The 16,268-nt window shown below is 43.0% G+C and overlaps 1 protein-coding gene across 1 annotated transcript in view; it reads left to right on the forward strand.

The window, feature by feature from the left end:
* Positions 1 to 16,268, forward strand: part of arhgef18b (rho/rac guanine nucleotide exchange factor (GEF) 18b) — a 43,347-nt gene that overhangs the window by 4,996 nt on the left and 22,083 nt on the right. The window contains exons 2-11 of the mRNA XM_078285617.1: positions 721 to 881; positions 1,228 to 1,874; positions 2,994 to 3,186; positions 3,503 to 3,629; positions 3,803 to 3,854; positions 5,132 to 5,206; positions 5,953 to 6,061; positions 6,529 to 6,739; positions 15,300 to 15,367; positions 15,921 to 15,966. Of these exons, the coding sequence (XP_078141743.1) occupies positions 1,681 to 1,874; positions 2,994 to 3,186; positions 3,503 to 3,629; positions 3,803 to 3,854; positions 5,132 to 5,206; positions 5,953 to 6,061; positions 6,529 to 6,739; positions 15,300 to 15,367; positions 15,921 to 15,966 (1,075 nt within the window). The 5' untranslated portion in view covers positions 721 to 881; positions 1,228 to 1,680. The remainder of the gene's footprint in view (positions 1 to 720; positions 882 to 1,227; positions 1,875 to 2,993; positions 3,187 to 3,502; positions 3,630 to 3,802; positions 3,855 to 5,131; positions 5,207 to 5,952; positions 6,062 to 6,528; positions 6,740 to 15,299; positions 15,368 to 15,920; positions 15,967 to 16,268) is intronic.

Below are 16,268 nucleotides of genomic sequence, written 5' to 3' on the forward strand. Positions count from 1 at the left end.
TAACCTGTCCTAGCAGTGGCTCTCCCCTCCTCAGATGGGCATGGCGGCTGAAACCCTAACAGTGAACACGAGACTCTCAGACGCCATAATAAACTCTTCAGATACCATCAGACACATAGGAACGTTGTGTAGGGAGAAACACAGGCGCTGATCGTCTTGAACGTTCCTGAATGTCAAATCACAATCTAAGTTTTGTTTTTATGAGGTAAAATGTAACAAATGTTAAAACAACACACACCTAAATGCTTCTTTTCACCTAGAACATGTGATACCTTACCCCATCTCCTGCATATGGCGAGTATTTACCTCAGTATATGCAGCAGTGAGTCTTGCATTAAGCAGCTTCACAGGCTGCTGAGAGCACAGCGAGGGAATAAGCTCCAGCTCCCCACCACTGACATGGAGACTAATGCTGGATCACCGAGCGGTTGCCAGTGGTGACGGCGGTTTGTGGCATCATGTGAATCAAGGAATCTGTTTATGCAATGGAAATGTAAAGGAGCTTTCAGGGAGAGGCTGGGGATAGGGGCCGAAACCGAGCTTTCCTCCATTACACACACAATCGCCAAAATTGATTACACAGGTGTTGTACAGCTGCGTCTTCCTATATTTGCGTTCCTCTATTCCATATGGCATCGTTGAAGCTATTGCATTATATGGAAAATGTTTAAAACTCACACAACCCATTTATTTGACCTTCCCATATCCATTATTTTTCAGCGTCAGAGTGTAAGCCATGTAGTCCGTCCTGTGAGCCACCCAGTGCCCCGCTCAGCAGCCAGCCTTACACCCCCAGTGTGGCCGGGACAGGGTCTTCCTCCTCACTGTCCCCCGCCTCCATCGCTGAGGACGTGTTCTTTAGTAGTGTCAATGACGACCAGGTAAAGCACAATATTATATGTATTACTACTTGATCTTTGGGTGGGTGTATATTGGGTTGGGGCATGTTTGGGTATATATTGTGTTTCTACATTTGTGTGTGTACAGTATGTGTTTCCTTGTTTTTATGCTGCTCCTGGACAATAAAGATTTATTGAATTTAATTGAATATTCCTTCTTTGGATCATCTTCCTTTTCTTAGTTATGAATTTTGGAATGTGGCTGGTGTTCAGAATATCTTTTATCCAACCAATTTCTATTCATTTCTTTTCCTATTCTTTTCCTTCCGTTCCCTCCTTTGCTCCCTTGCTCCATCCCGTCTCCTCTCCCCTCCTCCCTGACTTCCAGGACACCTGTTCAGTAGTCAGCGACTACGACTGCCCCGGTGCAGAGGTGGGCAGCAGCGTGGAGGACCTGCTGGGCCTCAGCTCCTCTCTCAGAGACTCGGAGTACTTCAGAGACCTGGAAGGAGGGGTGTTGCCTTCACAGTCTACTGCATCCACAGTAACCACAGTCCCGGAGAGCAGCACCCTCACTGTGGGCCTTCAGGTGTCGCTGAACACGGACAGACCTGCTGTCAGCCGACCTGTACAGACTTCTCTGCCCACATTCTGCCCTCAGGCCTACACACCACTACCCCCCTCCTACATACAGCCTGGTTCACAAGAACCCCACTCCAGCTTTGTGGTCACCCAGCTTAGTCCTCGGTTACTGCCAGGCTGTATCATCGACAGCGGTGACTGTGAAGACCCCGCAGTGGGGCTTAGTTTGACAATTAATCTGAATGGACTATTGGGATCCATGGAATCAGCAAAACCCACTAGACCAGCGGTACCAGAACGGATAATGGGACCAGAGGGAGTAGAATGGGAACCCGGCAAGGACTCAGACGGAGAGCCAGACCCAGACAGCTTCCCCAGCCTGGTCAGATCCATGTCAACCTCTCGAAGACACAGCTGGGGCGTGCCTGTGTCCCCCATTAACCTGGGGAGGAGGTAGGATGCATGGATGGGTGGGTGTATAGAGTGCTGGAAAGAATTCAGAGCATTTCCATTAGAATCAATAGAAATACACCCAAGCCTCACTTATATTATACAAGCAGTATAATTGTAGTATAGGTCTCTAAATTCAACTTCTCACATCACTATCACTCAGTATTGATTTGTTGCTCTGTCATAATAATCATAAGAATCAGTTATGACAAAATTGTCATAACAATCCAGCATTTTTAGAGCATCTTGCTTCCTTAATGTGATGTATTTCCTGTCAAAAGAGGATGCTGTGGCGGGACATAATGCAGAGAGGGATCATTCAAAAGTGTAAAACAATGGGATATCACTTATAGGGAGAGAAATGCAGCTTAATTTGACAGGAGGGGCAGGATTGTTCAAAAATCTGTGATGATTTTATTGGTTGGAATTTCTATATACGCCTCCTGGTACACGATGAAGTCACCACTAAAGATTTTTTGTTTTCCAGGATGTAAAACAAATGACAGTTTGATATGAAAATGCAATAAAATAAATTTTGTAGCATAAATTATCAAATAGGTGTATGGTAAGATAGTTAGAATGAGCTAAAAAGGTGAAAAAAGCATTTATTATTTCAGTTCGACTTTAAAAACAATTCTGGGGATATCTACAATTAGAGTCTGCTGTTTGCTATTTTCAGAGTTCACATTAGATTGGTCATAGCAGTGAGAACTTCCTCCTCACTGTGCTAAATAACTGGGCTGAGTGTGTTTGGTGGTTTGGTTGGTTGTTCTTTAACAGCTTTTAAATAATGCAGTCAAAATACCTCTTGCAAAACAAAACTGAAATGGAAAACAAAAATAAACACAAGTAATAGAACAACTCACTCATTTTCAGGGCATGTAAGTGCACTGGGATTAAAAAAAAAACCATACACTACTGCTGCAGATGTAAACACAGAGGGAAAAAATGGAACAAAAGTGTTGCTTTCATATTGTGTATTGTCATTTTTCTTTAAAAAAAAAATGTATTCTGTTTACTGCTTGTGTTATTTGATTGTTATTGTTTTGTTGATGGTTGAGAGGAATATTTTATTGGCTAATCAACTTTATCATGCTCTGTGTCTCTATGCTGTTCTGCCAGACTGAGTCTGGACACCCAGGCCATGGACAGTGATGGAGAGAGAGAAGACGAGGAGGACAGACAGAATAGTCTCTTCCAGTCCACCCATCAGCAGACCCTCGGCTACCCAGCATGCCTTGGGACAGGCCAGGGGGAGGAGCCAGATGGTCCCATGCAGGGAGTCTCCTGTCTCAGAGCCAACAGCAGAAGCATGGTAATAAGCCACAATAGTAATGGCAACACTAAGATACCTAAAGGAATAAAGCTTGGTTAGCACATTGATTGGACACTAAATAAATACAATAAATTATTGAGAATTTAATCCTAGCACTTTGAGAAAATGCAGAATAAAAAATATAAATGACTAAATAAAAGGTTAAATAAATGATAAATGACCAACTAATTAAGGCTAAATAAAGGGTTTGGTCATGAGTATTTCAGCTTTTAAATTTTCGGGGGCTGAAAATACACATCAAGTTCGCATGTGATGATTTTAAATTGCTTTTATATCATTTCCCCATTGCTTTCAGGATGCTGGTGTGCCTGGCAGGCATCTGTACGCCCGCTCAGAGATCCTCGCCACAGATGAATATTCACGTGCTGCACACGTTTCCCGTGTTGTAGAGACGTCCAAACAGGCGGCCAGGGCAGCAGGAGGTGTGTCCGTGTGTGTGTGTGTGTGTACATACAGTATATGTATATGCATGTGTGTTTGCACATGTGTTTCTGTGTCTAGTCTATATGCTTACCACTCAGCAGGTGGCCGTAAGAGGCTTTTACATCGTATTTTACTTCCTTCTCTCTGTCTTTGTGTCTCTCTTCTATGGCAGAGGAGCTGGATCCTGAGGAGAACCTACATTCTGCTGATGGACAAAGCCATATGTAAGTCTGCACAGTCACCCATCAGTCTACTGCCTTGTGTTAGGTTACAAGGCATGACTTGGAATGTGCGCTGGAATATCTATTTTCCTCCCAGATATTCCAGAAGAAGCTTGAATCTGACTGGCAGCAGTTTCAGTGATGCCCGAAACTAAAAATGATACTCTGCTGGTGTGATTCACATCAGACAACTGTCGATGAGTTGTCTCAGAGATTATACCTGCTGCTTTTGAATGGTTCAGTAGTGGACAGTAGTGTACATACTGTTCTACAGTTGTAGCTTGTTATAGTCTGGTACAGCTATTTAACTCCCACGTAACGGAGGGGCTTTCCCCATTCCCTCTTGACATCTCTGCTCCATGTCATATGTCTGCAACCTCCTCCTCCCACAGTCCTCTCTCCCAGCTCCTTAGATGGCCCCTTGATGTGTGTATGGGTGTGTATATGCCTGCTTGTGTGTGTGTGTGTGTGTGTGTGTGTGTATGTCTGTGGATAGTGTGAAGGCAGCAGACATGGGAGGATCTTTCTCTAAATCACAGTTTGACACCCAGCTCCCAGCAGTCGTCTCTTCCTCTCCTCTCCTCTCCTCTCCTATCCTCTCCTCTCCTCTCCTCTCCTCTCCTCTCCTCTCCTCTCCTCTCCTCTCCTCTCCTCTCCTCTCCTCCTCCTCCTCCTCCTCCTCCTCCTCCTCTTCCAGCCCCCACTCAGCCTCAGTGTCTTGTTTGTCTTAGGCTGATGGTACAGAAAGTTCTGCAGGAGCTAAAGCTGTACCATGGGTAAGTAAACAGGAGAGGGAGGTCTGCTTTCTCCTTCTACTGTACAAACGCCATCCCAGTCCCAGCAGGGCAGGCCAGGTCACGAGCACAGGGAAGCACTGAGCCTGTGTGTGTGTGAGTGTGTGTGTGTGTGTATACAGCACATGCGTGCATAAAGGCTTGCATGTGTGTTTGTATGTGCACTGACACAGCATGAGGATATCTCTGGAATGGGGCACGGTATAGCTCTGTCTGTGGAACATTACATGAATTTTTGTCATCAAATATATCAGCGGTTGATGCTGAACTCACCTGGGAGTGAAACCCAACTGAGTGAAACCTATCTTCACTGCTGGCTAAGCATATTTCACCGTCAGATTTTTTATTTTTCTGAATGATTAAAGCTTTGAGACACTTGTGCGGTGATTTAAGCCATTTATTAGAGTGTTTCAGCATGCTGTGTTAGACACTTCAGGATCTTAAGAGTTACAGATCTAAGTTAGGCAGACTGCTTTTCCTCCACAGAGCCAAGCAGAGGAACAACAGATCAGGGGCCAAGGTTTCAGGAAGTGTTACTTGGTACGAGTTCCTCTCTAATGAGTAAGTACTGCACTTTTCGCTGTAGCCTACCACAGTTTGGAGTTACCGAAATCTACAAGTCATGGCACTGAAAATTACAATCAAATTCTACAGAATTGATTGCTGTGTGTCTTACTTATCTGTATCCGTTACACATGGAGGAGTTTCAATAGTTCAGCAAAGCCACATCTGTCAGACATCAGTTTATCTGAAACACCTACAACAGGATATGGTCAAACCAAAGGAGACACTGACATTAAGTCTCACTACAGTGAAGGGAGGCAGGTGTTTCTGCTTGCATTTCCTGTCGTGGAAACAATCCAATCAGTTTTATCATCACTACTGTTATAGCAACTATTTAGACAAATCACATTCAACCCATAATGCACTGGGTGTGCAGTGTTTTCCAGGATGAATGTGCACATAACAGTAATGTAGAAGTGGTCACTTAATGATGTGAAGACTGTGACAATGATGACACCCATATGACTTACATGAGACATCCTGAATTGAGCACTAAAGGGAGATTATGAAATGGCATCTGGGGCAGCTTCTTCTACTGCTGTCATAAAAAAGGAGGGTCCAGATGATCAGCCGAACCATTATGAATAAATATGATTTAGTGATAAACTCGAGGATGAGATGATCAAACTATAACAGAAGCAAAACACAGAAAGATTTCTTTATGGTGGCTTTTTTCCTGTATTTTGACCGTACCTTGTACATATTGTGCACTGCTGTGGTTCATCCTCTGCTTCTTCTACCAGGAATGAGGAAGAGGAGGATCGTACAGAGAAGGTGGAGAAAGGCACCAAGGTGAAGAGAACTCTCAGCTCTCTGAGGAACAGGATGACTGGCTCCTTCAATAAAGACAAGGTAAATCTAAACCAAAGACAACTGGTGCACTTTGTCACTGACTGTGTGCTCTTTAAATACACCATGCTGCCTGAGTTGCATTTGGCATATGATGGCTAAATTAATTGTTTGGTTGCCGAATGTGGGATTCCAAGCATTGCAATTTCTTCAAGAGCTAAGAAATAAGAACCATGGGACAAAAAGTTCCATCACATTTTAAGCTACAATGCACAACAGTGATTTGAATTGTTCTGTTTCCTAATATCACAAGGGCAAAATCCTTGAGTGTAAACAGTTCACTGGCACCCATGTTGTTGCACACACTACACACTAATCTCCTTACACAAACCCTGTTACATACCCTGCCTCTGATACAGTTATGCGATGTGACACCCAGCCATGCAATACGTGCTGCAGTGAAAGAGAACACACACTTTTGCATACAAACGCAAACATCCCCCTCTGTTTGCTCTCCTTGTTCTTTGCAGGGTAAGAACCGAGAAAAAGAGCAGCAGAGAGAGAAGGGGAGGGAGAAGGAGAAGGAGAGGGAGCCCAAAGAGAGAGATAAAGTGTGCCGCAGCAGCAGCAGCAGCAGCAGCAGCAACAGGCATCAGTTGGTGCCAGGCGCTTTCTCCAGCTGTGCCACCTGCTCACTGTGCAGCAAGACCCTGCAGAGAAAGCATGGCCTGCAGTGCATGAGTGAGTAACACCACAGGCACACTCTTACGCTCTCCCACGCTTGTTTTTCTCGCTCACACCCTGGCACAGGTGTTGCACTCGCACTCCAACTCTCGTACATTTTTACATACGCATGCTGCCTCACTCACTCACTTATCAGAGCACAAAACATACACTCAGGCACACAGGCAAACAGACAAAGCCACTCATACACACACACACACACACACACACAGTCACACAAACACAACCAGCCACTCTTAGCTCATCGTTTCATCAGCAAACACCCAAACATTCTCCCTCACTGGGTGTAATACATCAGTTTCATTTCTGACCTTGTGATATTTTAATATACTTGTTGACATCATTGTTATGTATCAGAATACAGCACCTACAATACAGTATAGACCATAGCAAGTACGTCTTCACTTCCTCTTCACAACTATGTCATAACCGTGGATGTGATAATCACACAGCAGGCTATATTCAATTTGTCTTTTCTTCTGCTCCTCTCTCTCTCTCTCTCTCTCTCTCTCTCCGGAAAAGAAGACACTGTTCCCTTTCAGTTCCGTTTCAGTTCCTCTTTAAACAGCATTTGAACTTTGAACCTGTGAAGTATTTCATACTAAGGCGCCAGTCTTTATCCACACTGAACTTGCCCACAGCTTGCTGCTCTGCATTCTTCACAGTGTTTCATTGGTGCAGCGTCTGCTGCAGATCCTAACCAGCTCACTTGTTTTGATTTTGTTAACTACTGTTTTAGCACCATCTTCTGACAGTTGTTGTTACCAGTGCACAGCACACTTTAGCCTTTGCTCTTCTGATGTTCTTCACATTTCTCATTTCTTTTGCATGTCGGAGCAGCTTTTACATTGAGAAAGCACTTTATGTCGAAGCAGCAACACTGTCATGCATCCATTCATGAAGCAGACCTGTACAGAACATTTCAACACCCCCCGGCTCCTCTTTCTGTGGCACTTACACCACTCCTATGCAGCCTGCAGTTCAGCTGATAAGCACTGCAGTATGTGATGAAAGACACATGAAACAGCCCTGTGTGTTTGGTGCAGGCAGTGATGAGTAGGGTACAGTGGGAAAACACTGATCCAGGAATATAGACTGCATGACAAACTAGGAATACTAATTTACCTATCTCTCATAGGTAAATTATTAAAATATCTTCTCACATAAGTACTGGTTTGGTATTGTTGTTTTTTTTTGTTTTTTTTTAAACGTCTGGCTGAAACTGACTGCGGTTCCCTTAACCTGTCAAGAATCCTCTTCTGGTCAAAGGGGAACCAAGGCATTCAAATAAAAACCGATAGACTTCCCCAATAGTTCTGTTATTTATTATTACTCTTACTACAGCTTTTACGTAATACATGCACAAGGTTGTGCTTGTATATGATTTGAGAGATTAAGTTTGGTCAGACAGTTTTCTCAAAAACTAAAAGAGTGGTGGGAAAATGTGTGGATGTCATGTAAGTTTGGCGGGAGATAAATATGATAGACTTGTAAAATCCCTGAACATATTCTTTAAAAGCACATTTACACAATATTAGAGAGTTTAACTATATTGTAATTACTTGCACACGATCCATTACACCCCCCCCACACACACACACGCACACCAAAAACAAGAATTATTCTTTTGTCGGTTATCCCAAAATTTATTGAAAATAACTCTTCTTCTTGAAATAGCTTCTTGAAATAGCTTTTCCTGGATCTATTGCTAAAATTAAAATATCATTCTTCTTGAAGAGACACGCTACAGGTGAATAAAACTGCACTTACTATAGTTAAAGACAGACTCTCTGCATTGTTCTTGAAAAAAAAGCTTAATATAAGTGCATGATTGAGGTTTCTCCATCTGAGCATGTGATTTTAATGCTTTCAAAACAAAACAGGCTTTTTGGTTTTTTTTTTTCAGTACATCCACATCATACAGTCAGACTCTGGTCAGCTGCATGGGCTTCTGTCACACATCTGCTGACATTATTGTAATCCAGAGACTTCTTCCCGTAGACCACGCGGTCTGCTGCAGGGGAATCCTCCTCAGAGAGACTGCTGTCTGTAAACAGAAGGGATACTCTGCCATGAGGAGCTCTGGTTTCGGTATCAATTTCATATCACCTTTCCAACAAAAAACAAGGACAAACAACTATTCTCACTATTAGTGCCATTTCATTTCTTTGGTCTGGACTGGTAAATTGTATCATACAGTGGGTGAAGTGGTACTTTAGTGGCAGGTTTCAAATCCTTATATTTTAGTCCCAACAACGTAAGGAAAGGAGCACTTACTCATTCTGTGCTTCTACTTCATTATTTCACAAACATGATTGCAGACTAATAAGTTTCAACCTAGCTCCCTCTGCTCTGTGGGAGACAAAAGCCATAATATCTCCAGAACAGTCATAAATCTTGCAGTCTGGCAGGGGGGAATATAATGTATGACTGTTTTGATTAGTGTGCTTATTAAACAAAGTTGTTCTGGCATATTTCAAAAGGTACAAGGCACCACCACACATCCAGAGTGCTTAAGATCGCACTGCTACATTTTGATTTAACATTAACCAGTAACCAGTGAGAAAACACACACACACACACACACTCTCTCTCTCTCTCTCTCTCCCTCTTTCTATCCCTCTCGCTCTGAGACAATTCCTCATTCATCAAACATGGCTGTTGAAAATTATAAACTTGTGAATAAATTCTAAATTCTGACATTTGTGTTATTGTTATATGTAGGCGTGAGAAAACAAGTGAGTGTCCCTTTAATTTGAACCAAGCCCTGGGGGGAATCAGCCTAGAATCAGCCTGTGGAATGCGTCGTTTGTATGCCAGAGATTGTTCCCAGTGGAGAGTAGGACACAAAACTGGACAAAACGAAGAGTGTGGAATACTTGCTTGTATTGATCTCAGTGGCTGCACTGATTTTTCTGGCTTATGGACAGACCACATCTCCTTTTGGATATCAGTGATTAAGATAATACTGGGTCTTACTGAAACGGTAAGCAGTAGCTACTGTAGTGTTAGTCTCAAGCGGGATCAGGTGGATAACTCCCGTTGTTTCGCTCAATGGACTTTTCAGACATCCTGGCCGCTAGCTAGCCAGCTAACGCTAATGTTAGCCGATCATTCCTTGCATTTTGCTACTTTGGTCTTGTTATTATGTCATGTTTATGTTCGTTTGCTGGCAAGTGGAAAGCCAACTATTTTTTAGTGGGGTTCTAGTAATTGGCCCAATTAGGTCCCAGTTACAATCGTTAATGTTTGCTAGCCAGTTAGCTTGTTAGCCTGCGTGCTAGTTTAATATTACACCCCGCTTGTCTAAACAAAACAAGGTTAGGTAGCTAGCTAGTTACCTTTAATTAACTTTCATTAATAGTATATAGAGCTGAACAAAATATTCCCATTATGTATTTGTCATTATCTCTGAATGACGCATTTCACCGCTCTTCCAGTTACTTTTTCAATAGTCTGTCTTTGCTGCTGCTTAGCAGACTCCGTTCAATTCTTGTAGCTCAACAGGTGATTGCTAGCCGCTAGCTGGAAAGCTAGCTATTTAAATCAAGTTAGCTAGTAGTAGACCCAACTAAGGCTGTCAGGTTCAGCCTCTAATAGAGCAATAAAGGAAATTCAAACATTGTTCAATATCCGGTAGTAAAAACGTATTTCTCTTTAGCAAAACTTCTGTTAGCTATTCTCTCAATTGTGTAAGTTTAGGTTAGCCTACATCTGCCATAGTGTTAAACGTTACAACAGTTGCAGGTGTATTCTTGTGTGCCTCATAGTAGCTGGCAAATTTGAATCAAGCAGCTAGCTAGGTATTGACCGTTAATCTGCACAATCTTTAGTATGTTAAATGATGCTTTTCTTAAATGTCAAATTCTTGCCATTCTTCGGCCGGGCAGGCGATGCCCTGTACCAATGTTATAAAGGCATCAGGCAGTAGGAATGCCCTTGGCTAAGGGTTGACCATTCAGCCTGTCTCTCTTCACCTCTGTTCTGAGCTCTCTGACTGGGTCACATGGTGCTAATTGTGCTTGGCAGGTCTGCCAGTGCATAACAGCCCACTCCAGTGACTCCGGGTCTCACCCATCTCACCCTGTTAGCACACCACTTCTCCATGCATCACTGATTTGCCTTCCAACATGCCTGTCTCTCTGTCTCTGGGTGTCTGCCTATACATGATTTGGGGTCTGGCTGCCTGCCTGTCTCCACTGACTACCTCGCAGTAGATTCTCCATCTTTATTGTCTGCATAGCTGTCTATTTTATACCTATAAGCTACCATTATTGTCTGCTTGTCTTATTGTCCATTTGCCTGACTAGTCAGGTGGACTGGTTAGGGTACATTGGACAGACAAACAGGCTGCTCCATCAAGGGGCCTAATCAACAGAGGGGAAATAAAGTAGAATATAAAACAATTGCTCTTATATTAGATATGACTTTTTTTTAGATGGGAATCTAAAGCATTTATTTGGGCCTAGGTATGTGTCTGCCTCAAAACACTGACTCGAGTTTTCCCCAAGCCACTCTTTGAAGTATTGATATTTTGTATATGCTACTGGCCTGTAATGGCGATCATGGCCCTCCTTTTTGGAAAATGTGAGTGATAGAGATGTTTTGCCTCATTCAGTAAACAGCTCCCTAAGCCCCAAGTTCTCCTGTTTCACTGGATGATGTCATATATTGGCTGGCTGATTCAGAGTTTGCCCCAAGTGTTGGTGTTTTTGTCCCATATTGTCGCAGTGAATTAGGACTAACTGCTCTCTCTCTCTCTCTCTCTCACACACACACACACACACACACACACACACACACACACACACACACACACACACACACACACACACACACACAGATACACACAGGAAGCTGGTGATGTCAGTTTTTGGCTGCTATGTAAGAAAGTAATGCCCCCAAAACAGTTGTTGTGACCTCTTCTCCTGTAGCAACCAATTGAAGTAGGGGGTTATTTCTGTGGATTGGATAGGATACTTAGGACCGACAGGCTGGTCTTAACTTGGTTTTAAGAATAAGACAGTGTGTGTGAAGAGGACACAGGAAATATAGACCTATACTGTATTGATTCTCCTCCAAGTTGGTTTCAAAAATGGTGGCACTACATTGTGCAAAGTTGCAGTGTGTAAGATGAAATAATTGGGTGAGATGGTGAGTTTGCTGAAACTTTAGTTGGCTAGCAGAGAGGACAGGCTGACCTTTCACCCACTCCTTATACACCTTAACTGAAAAACGTTGTGGTGTTTGAACAGTAGACTGCCACATTATCCGGTATCAGATGCTTTGACCCAAGCAAATCACTGCGTACATGCACTATAAGTTCTAGTTATTATGATGAATACAAGAAACCCATGTTTCAGACCTAGGCTGGACTATTGTTAACAAAACTTTACACAAATTTAATGTTACAAAAACTACAGTGCCACACTGTAGTCTTGCATTTGATGGTTTTGGTTATTTAATATCTAATGGGCATTAGGAGGGTCTACTTCAGTACTTTATATGATCAGAAAAAGGCTATAAAGTATCTGCTTATATGAGGTAACCTGAGAGTGTTTTCCCTGGAAGAATCCGCCCTTTGCTATCTGGATCTCTGATGGTTCCAGTCTCTTCCAGTAAGATAACACAAGCCAGAACATTTTTTCTTCAGGGAAGGAACAGCACTGACAGGTGATTTTAACTTGCTTTGATATGAGCGATTATAATGCTTATGATTATAAGAGTAATGCCTTGTTTTCACCTATCCAGTGATATAGGTCAGGTCTAATGCATGTAAACTGGGATAGTTGGCCATTCTGTCAGAGCAATCTGCAGCTTACTCTCTATTTCTCCCACACAGGACAAGCCAGAGAAAACAATGCACACCTATCATTCTGCTAATCACAAGGGTGAAGCGAGGCCTTGTTTCCACCCACAGTTCATTGAGTCACTCACTGAAGTGTACACTTCACACCACATGTCTGCTTCCTGTGTGGTAGGGTAGTTGTCAGTCAGCAGATGTAGGGTGTGGTGCTGGTGTTGATGGGGGCCGACTGTCCCGTGCATCAGCTCCAAACCACAACACTGACCGGACCTGGCTGGGAATTTATCACACTGCTCAAGAGTAGGAGAGCTGGTCTAGGATCACCCACTAGGTCCACTTGACATCTCATTCAAGGTGGATGTGAATTGAAGTTAAAACTGATCTGAGGTCTGATCTCTGTTATACTTAGTTATACTATCGGCCGTGACTATCTGCTGCAGCCTTATGGTTTTTTTTCTCCTGGGTATCATCACTCACTTTGCCACTACTGTGGTCTGTAGCCACAGTGAGTCAGTGCTGAGATGCGCTGCTACTATCAATGAACGTGGTGTTCTTGTTTAGCTTCATTTACTTCCATCTAGCAAGAACTCTGTTTGAATGCAGTTTATGAGAATGATTAGCGATGCTACACATTCCTCTCACGGTAGTAGCCTAGTTTTGGTTTCTTCACTGATGACTCCATGTGACTTTGGCTAACTTTGTCACAATGAGAAGGACTGCTGTGGTTTTTTACTCTGTCTAGATCTGCTTACCTCTCAGGTCTTCTTATCTTTTCCTGTTTATAGCATGACTTTCCCCAGCCTTGCCCAGTCAGTGTGCTCGGTCTTTGATGAAGATGGGTAGAAGATGTACTGGCCTGACAGACTTAATTAGACATTGAAGGCCTATTGTGCTTTTTCCTCTTTTGTCTGAATGAGCCTGGCTGGCAGAGAGAGTGGAATTTCGCACATTAGTTGGAGCGAGGTGGAAAATTACCTCTGGATCTGGCTGCTTGACTGCTGACGAGTTGGCTGGCTTACTGACTGGTTCAGTGCCCGTAACCTCCTCCTTAAGGTGAAAAAACAATCTTTTCTCTGGCATTTACAAAGAAGAAATGTGTATCACTGAGCAAAAACAAGTGTAATCTAAAGATAAATAGCTGATCCAAAGGAGTAAGATTTCAAAAAGTGTTGGTTGTATTCGTTTTTTGCCTTGAGGGTAGATTTGTGCTTTTTGGCAAGCTATGCCTTACTCAGTGTCTATATCGGGATGAGAAGTAGCAGAGTGTAGGCCTACAGATTGCCAAATGGGGTTTGGGTTGGTCTAGATTTGTGCAGAAACATTGTAATGAAGCACAGACTAAATGTAACAGTTCAGTGTGGTGTACTGTAGGCTGAGCCCAAGCCAAAGAGCGACACGGCAGCAGTGGTGAAGATTATTCAGAAGCCAGTTTCTGTTTTCTTTTCCTTCAGCTCAGCCAGCCATTGTTTATTTATTATCAGAGAGAGGGGAAGAGCGGGGGGTTAGGATAGAGAATGAGAATGAAGTGGAAATAATAGAGGAAATCAGTTAGATCTAAAGGGTGAGAGAAAGTGGTAAATTAATGTAGATTACAATTAATGTCCTCTTAAATACAGAATACCTACATATATGTCTGCAGATAATCTTAATGGCCTACTACCTTCACCCACATATGCACACAAAAATTATAATCCATCTCCACTTCATGCTTTTACCATACAGGAAGAATTTTGTTGTTTTTGTGCTAGTGCCCTTTGTCTTGTATTAACTTCAAACATGTAGAATAGGAAGCACAGAGAAGTGGAAAAAGGGAGGGGAGGGGCAATAGGAAGCTTTTACAGTAGGCAGCGCAGCAGTTAGTGGAAGCTGCTAGTGTTGGCCATGTTGTTTACATTGTATTGTTCAGAGGAGCTCCACCTTTGTGAACAAGCCATGCAACCTGGAGGGTTAGACAATCACCATACTGCCTCGTGCCTACAGCCATGTGATATGTTTAATGTATGGAAAAACACACAAACACACGCACCATAGCATTGCGAAGAGGTGAGTGATTTAATGAGTCGTTAGGACACACACACACACAGCAAGGCCACTCTGATTTTCTTCTTAAAGCACACAGCCAGTATTGAGTGACCCACTTGGTGCAGCCAGATGAAGGCTTTTTCTCACTAATTGCTGCATTAGACCAGGCAGTTGTCAACTCATCCACCCCTGCCTCCACTGATCAATCTCCATATAGCATAGCTGCTCTGTGTTTTGCATTGAAGGCCATGTGTTTATTGTCCACATCAGCCTGGATTTACCTGGCTGGGCTGGGTTCAGGCTTTGCATAGTGATAACGCAATTTGTTTGGCCGGCCAAGTCCCTAGGGAAAGGCTTGTGTTACCTACCTTATACAGTATGTAGCCAGTCTGTGAGGCTCAGTGGTTTGGTTTCTTCCGGTGTTTTGTCCACCTAGCAAGGAAGCTGATCATGGAGAGGAGAACCCGGTAGCCCACTGTATGTTTTTCCAAAACAACTCTGATTTGTATCTCTGCTAATCAGCCTAAATGTCATTCCATCCAAACCTGACAGCAGTTTTCCCTTCAGTGTGGCTTTGTTTTCCAGACAGATGGACAAACAGAGCTACAGAATCAAACTGAGAGAGAGAGGGAGCTCCTGACCGCCCTACTATCTGTATTGTGTGGGTGCAAGCAAACCAAGTACTGCTACAGTGTCTCTGAGTTTCTGTCCTGTCCTGCTGTCTTTCAGACTGTGCTGTGAACGTTCACAAGAGCTGCAGGACTCTGCTGGGAGAGTGCAGCAGCAGCAAGAATAAGGTAAACACAACACTGGAGTAGCCCTGGTGCCTTCCAAAGTATTATTGTTAACTTAAACTTCCTTTGTGGAAGTTGAGTATAGTTATTATGAGTATATGCACACAGGTTTTCGAAGGGTAGGACATGCATGGAAAATAAATCTGTGACTTTCAGATCCCTTAAAATATAGGTCATGTTGCTTCACAATTTATAAACCAATATATTCCAATGTAAACAAAATATCAATAGCTTCAAAGTATATTTAAAACTTGCATTTTGCTGTCACACATGGTCAGTCTTTGTATCAATAGCACAGTCAATAGATTTTCAAGTGAAAAAACAAGTCGATTGAGGATTATATGCCTCTGTCCACTAATATGCATCTGCCTTTGGAGATAGTCTTTTTTGCTTGTGAAGCAAAGTCCTTGGCCTTGTGAGTACTGTAGTACTGTAAAAAAAAAAAGTACTGTAATAGCAGGCAATTTTTAGGCATTTCGTAATCTGTCACTCAGCTGATAAAGGCTCGAGAGAATGCCCTCGAATAAATGCTTTCTTTCTTCTTTTCTCCACACAGAGAGATTCTCTACAAAGGACAGCCACATCAGGATCTCCTAACCTTGGTAAATAGCACACACACACACACACACACACCCCTAATGAATACCACTGACCACATTCACTCATTTAATAAAGGAAAAAGGAAGCAGGGAGGATGGATTGATGGGTGGAAAGGTGGCTTGTGGGGTGTGCAGTGATTCTGCCAGTCCCTTTGTGTCAAATTAGAGAGATCTGGTTGCCTCTCTGGAGGTTTGCAGAGGATTAGCGAGATGAATAGTGTCTCTGATGAACCCTGACGACAGCTTAGCATGGAGTACTCATATCTTTCTCTTGCTGTGTTTTTGTGTTGTGCAAACATGGGTGT

Source organism: Centroberyx gerrardi, chromosome 9, assembly GCF_048128805.1.
Source record: "Centroberyx gerrardi isolate f3 chromosome 9, fCenGer3.hap1.cur.20231027, whole genome shotgun sequence".
Taxonomy (NCBI): Eukaryota; Metazoa; Chordata; class Actinopteri; order Beryciformes; family Berycidae; genus Centroberyx; species Centroberyx gerrardi.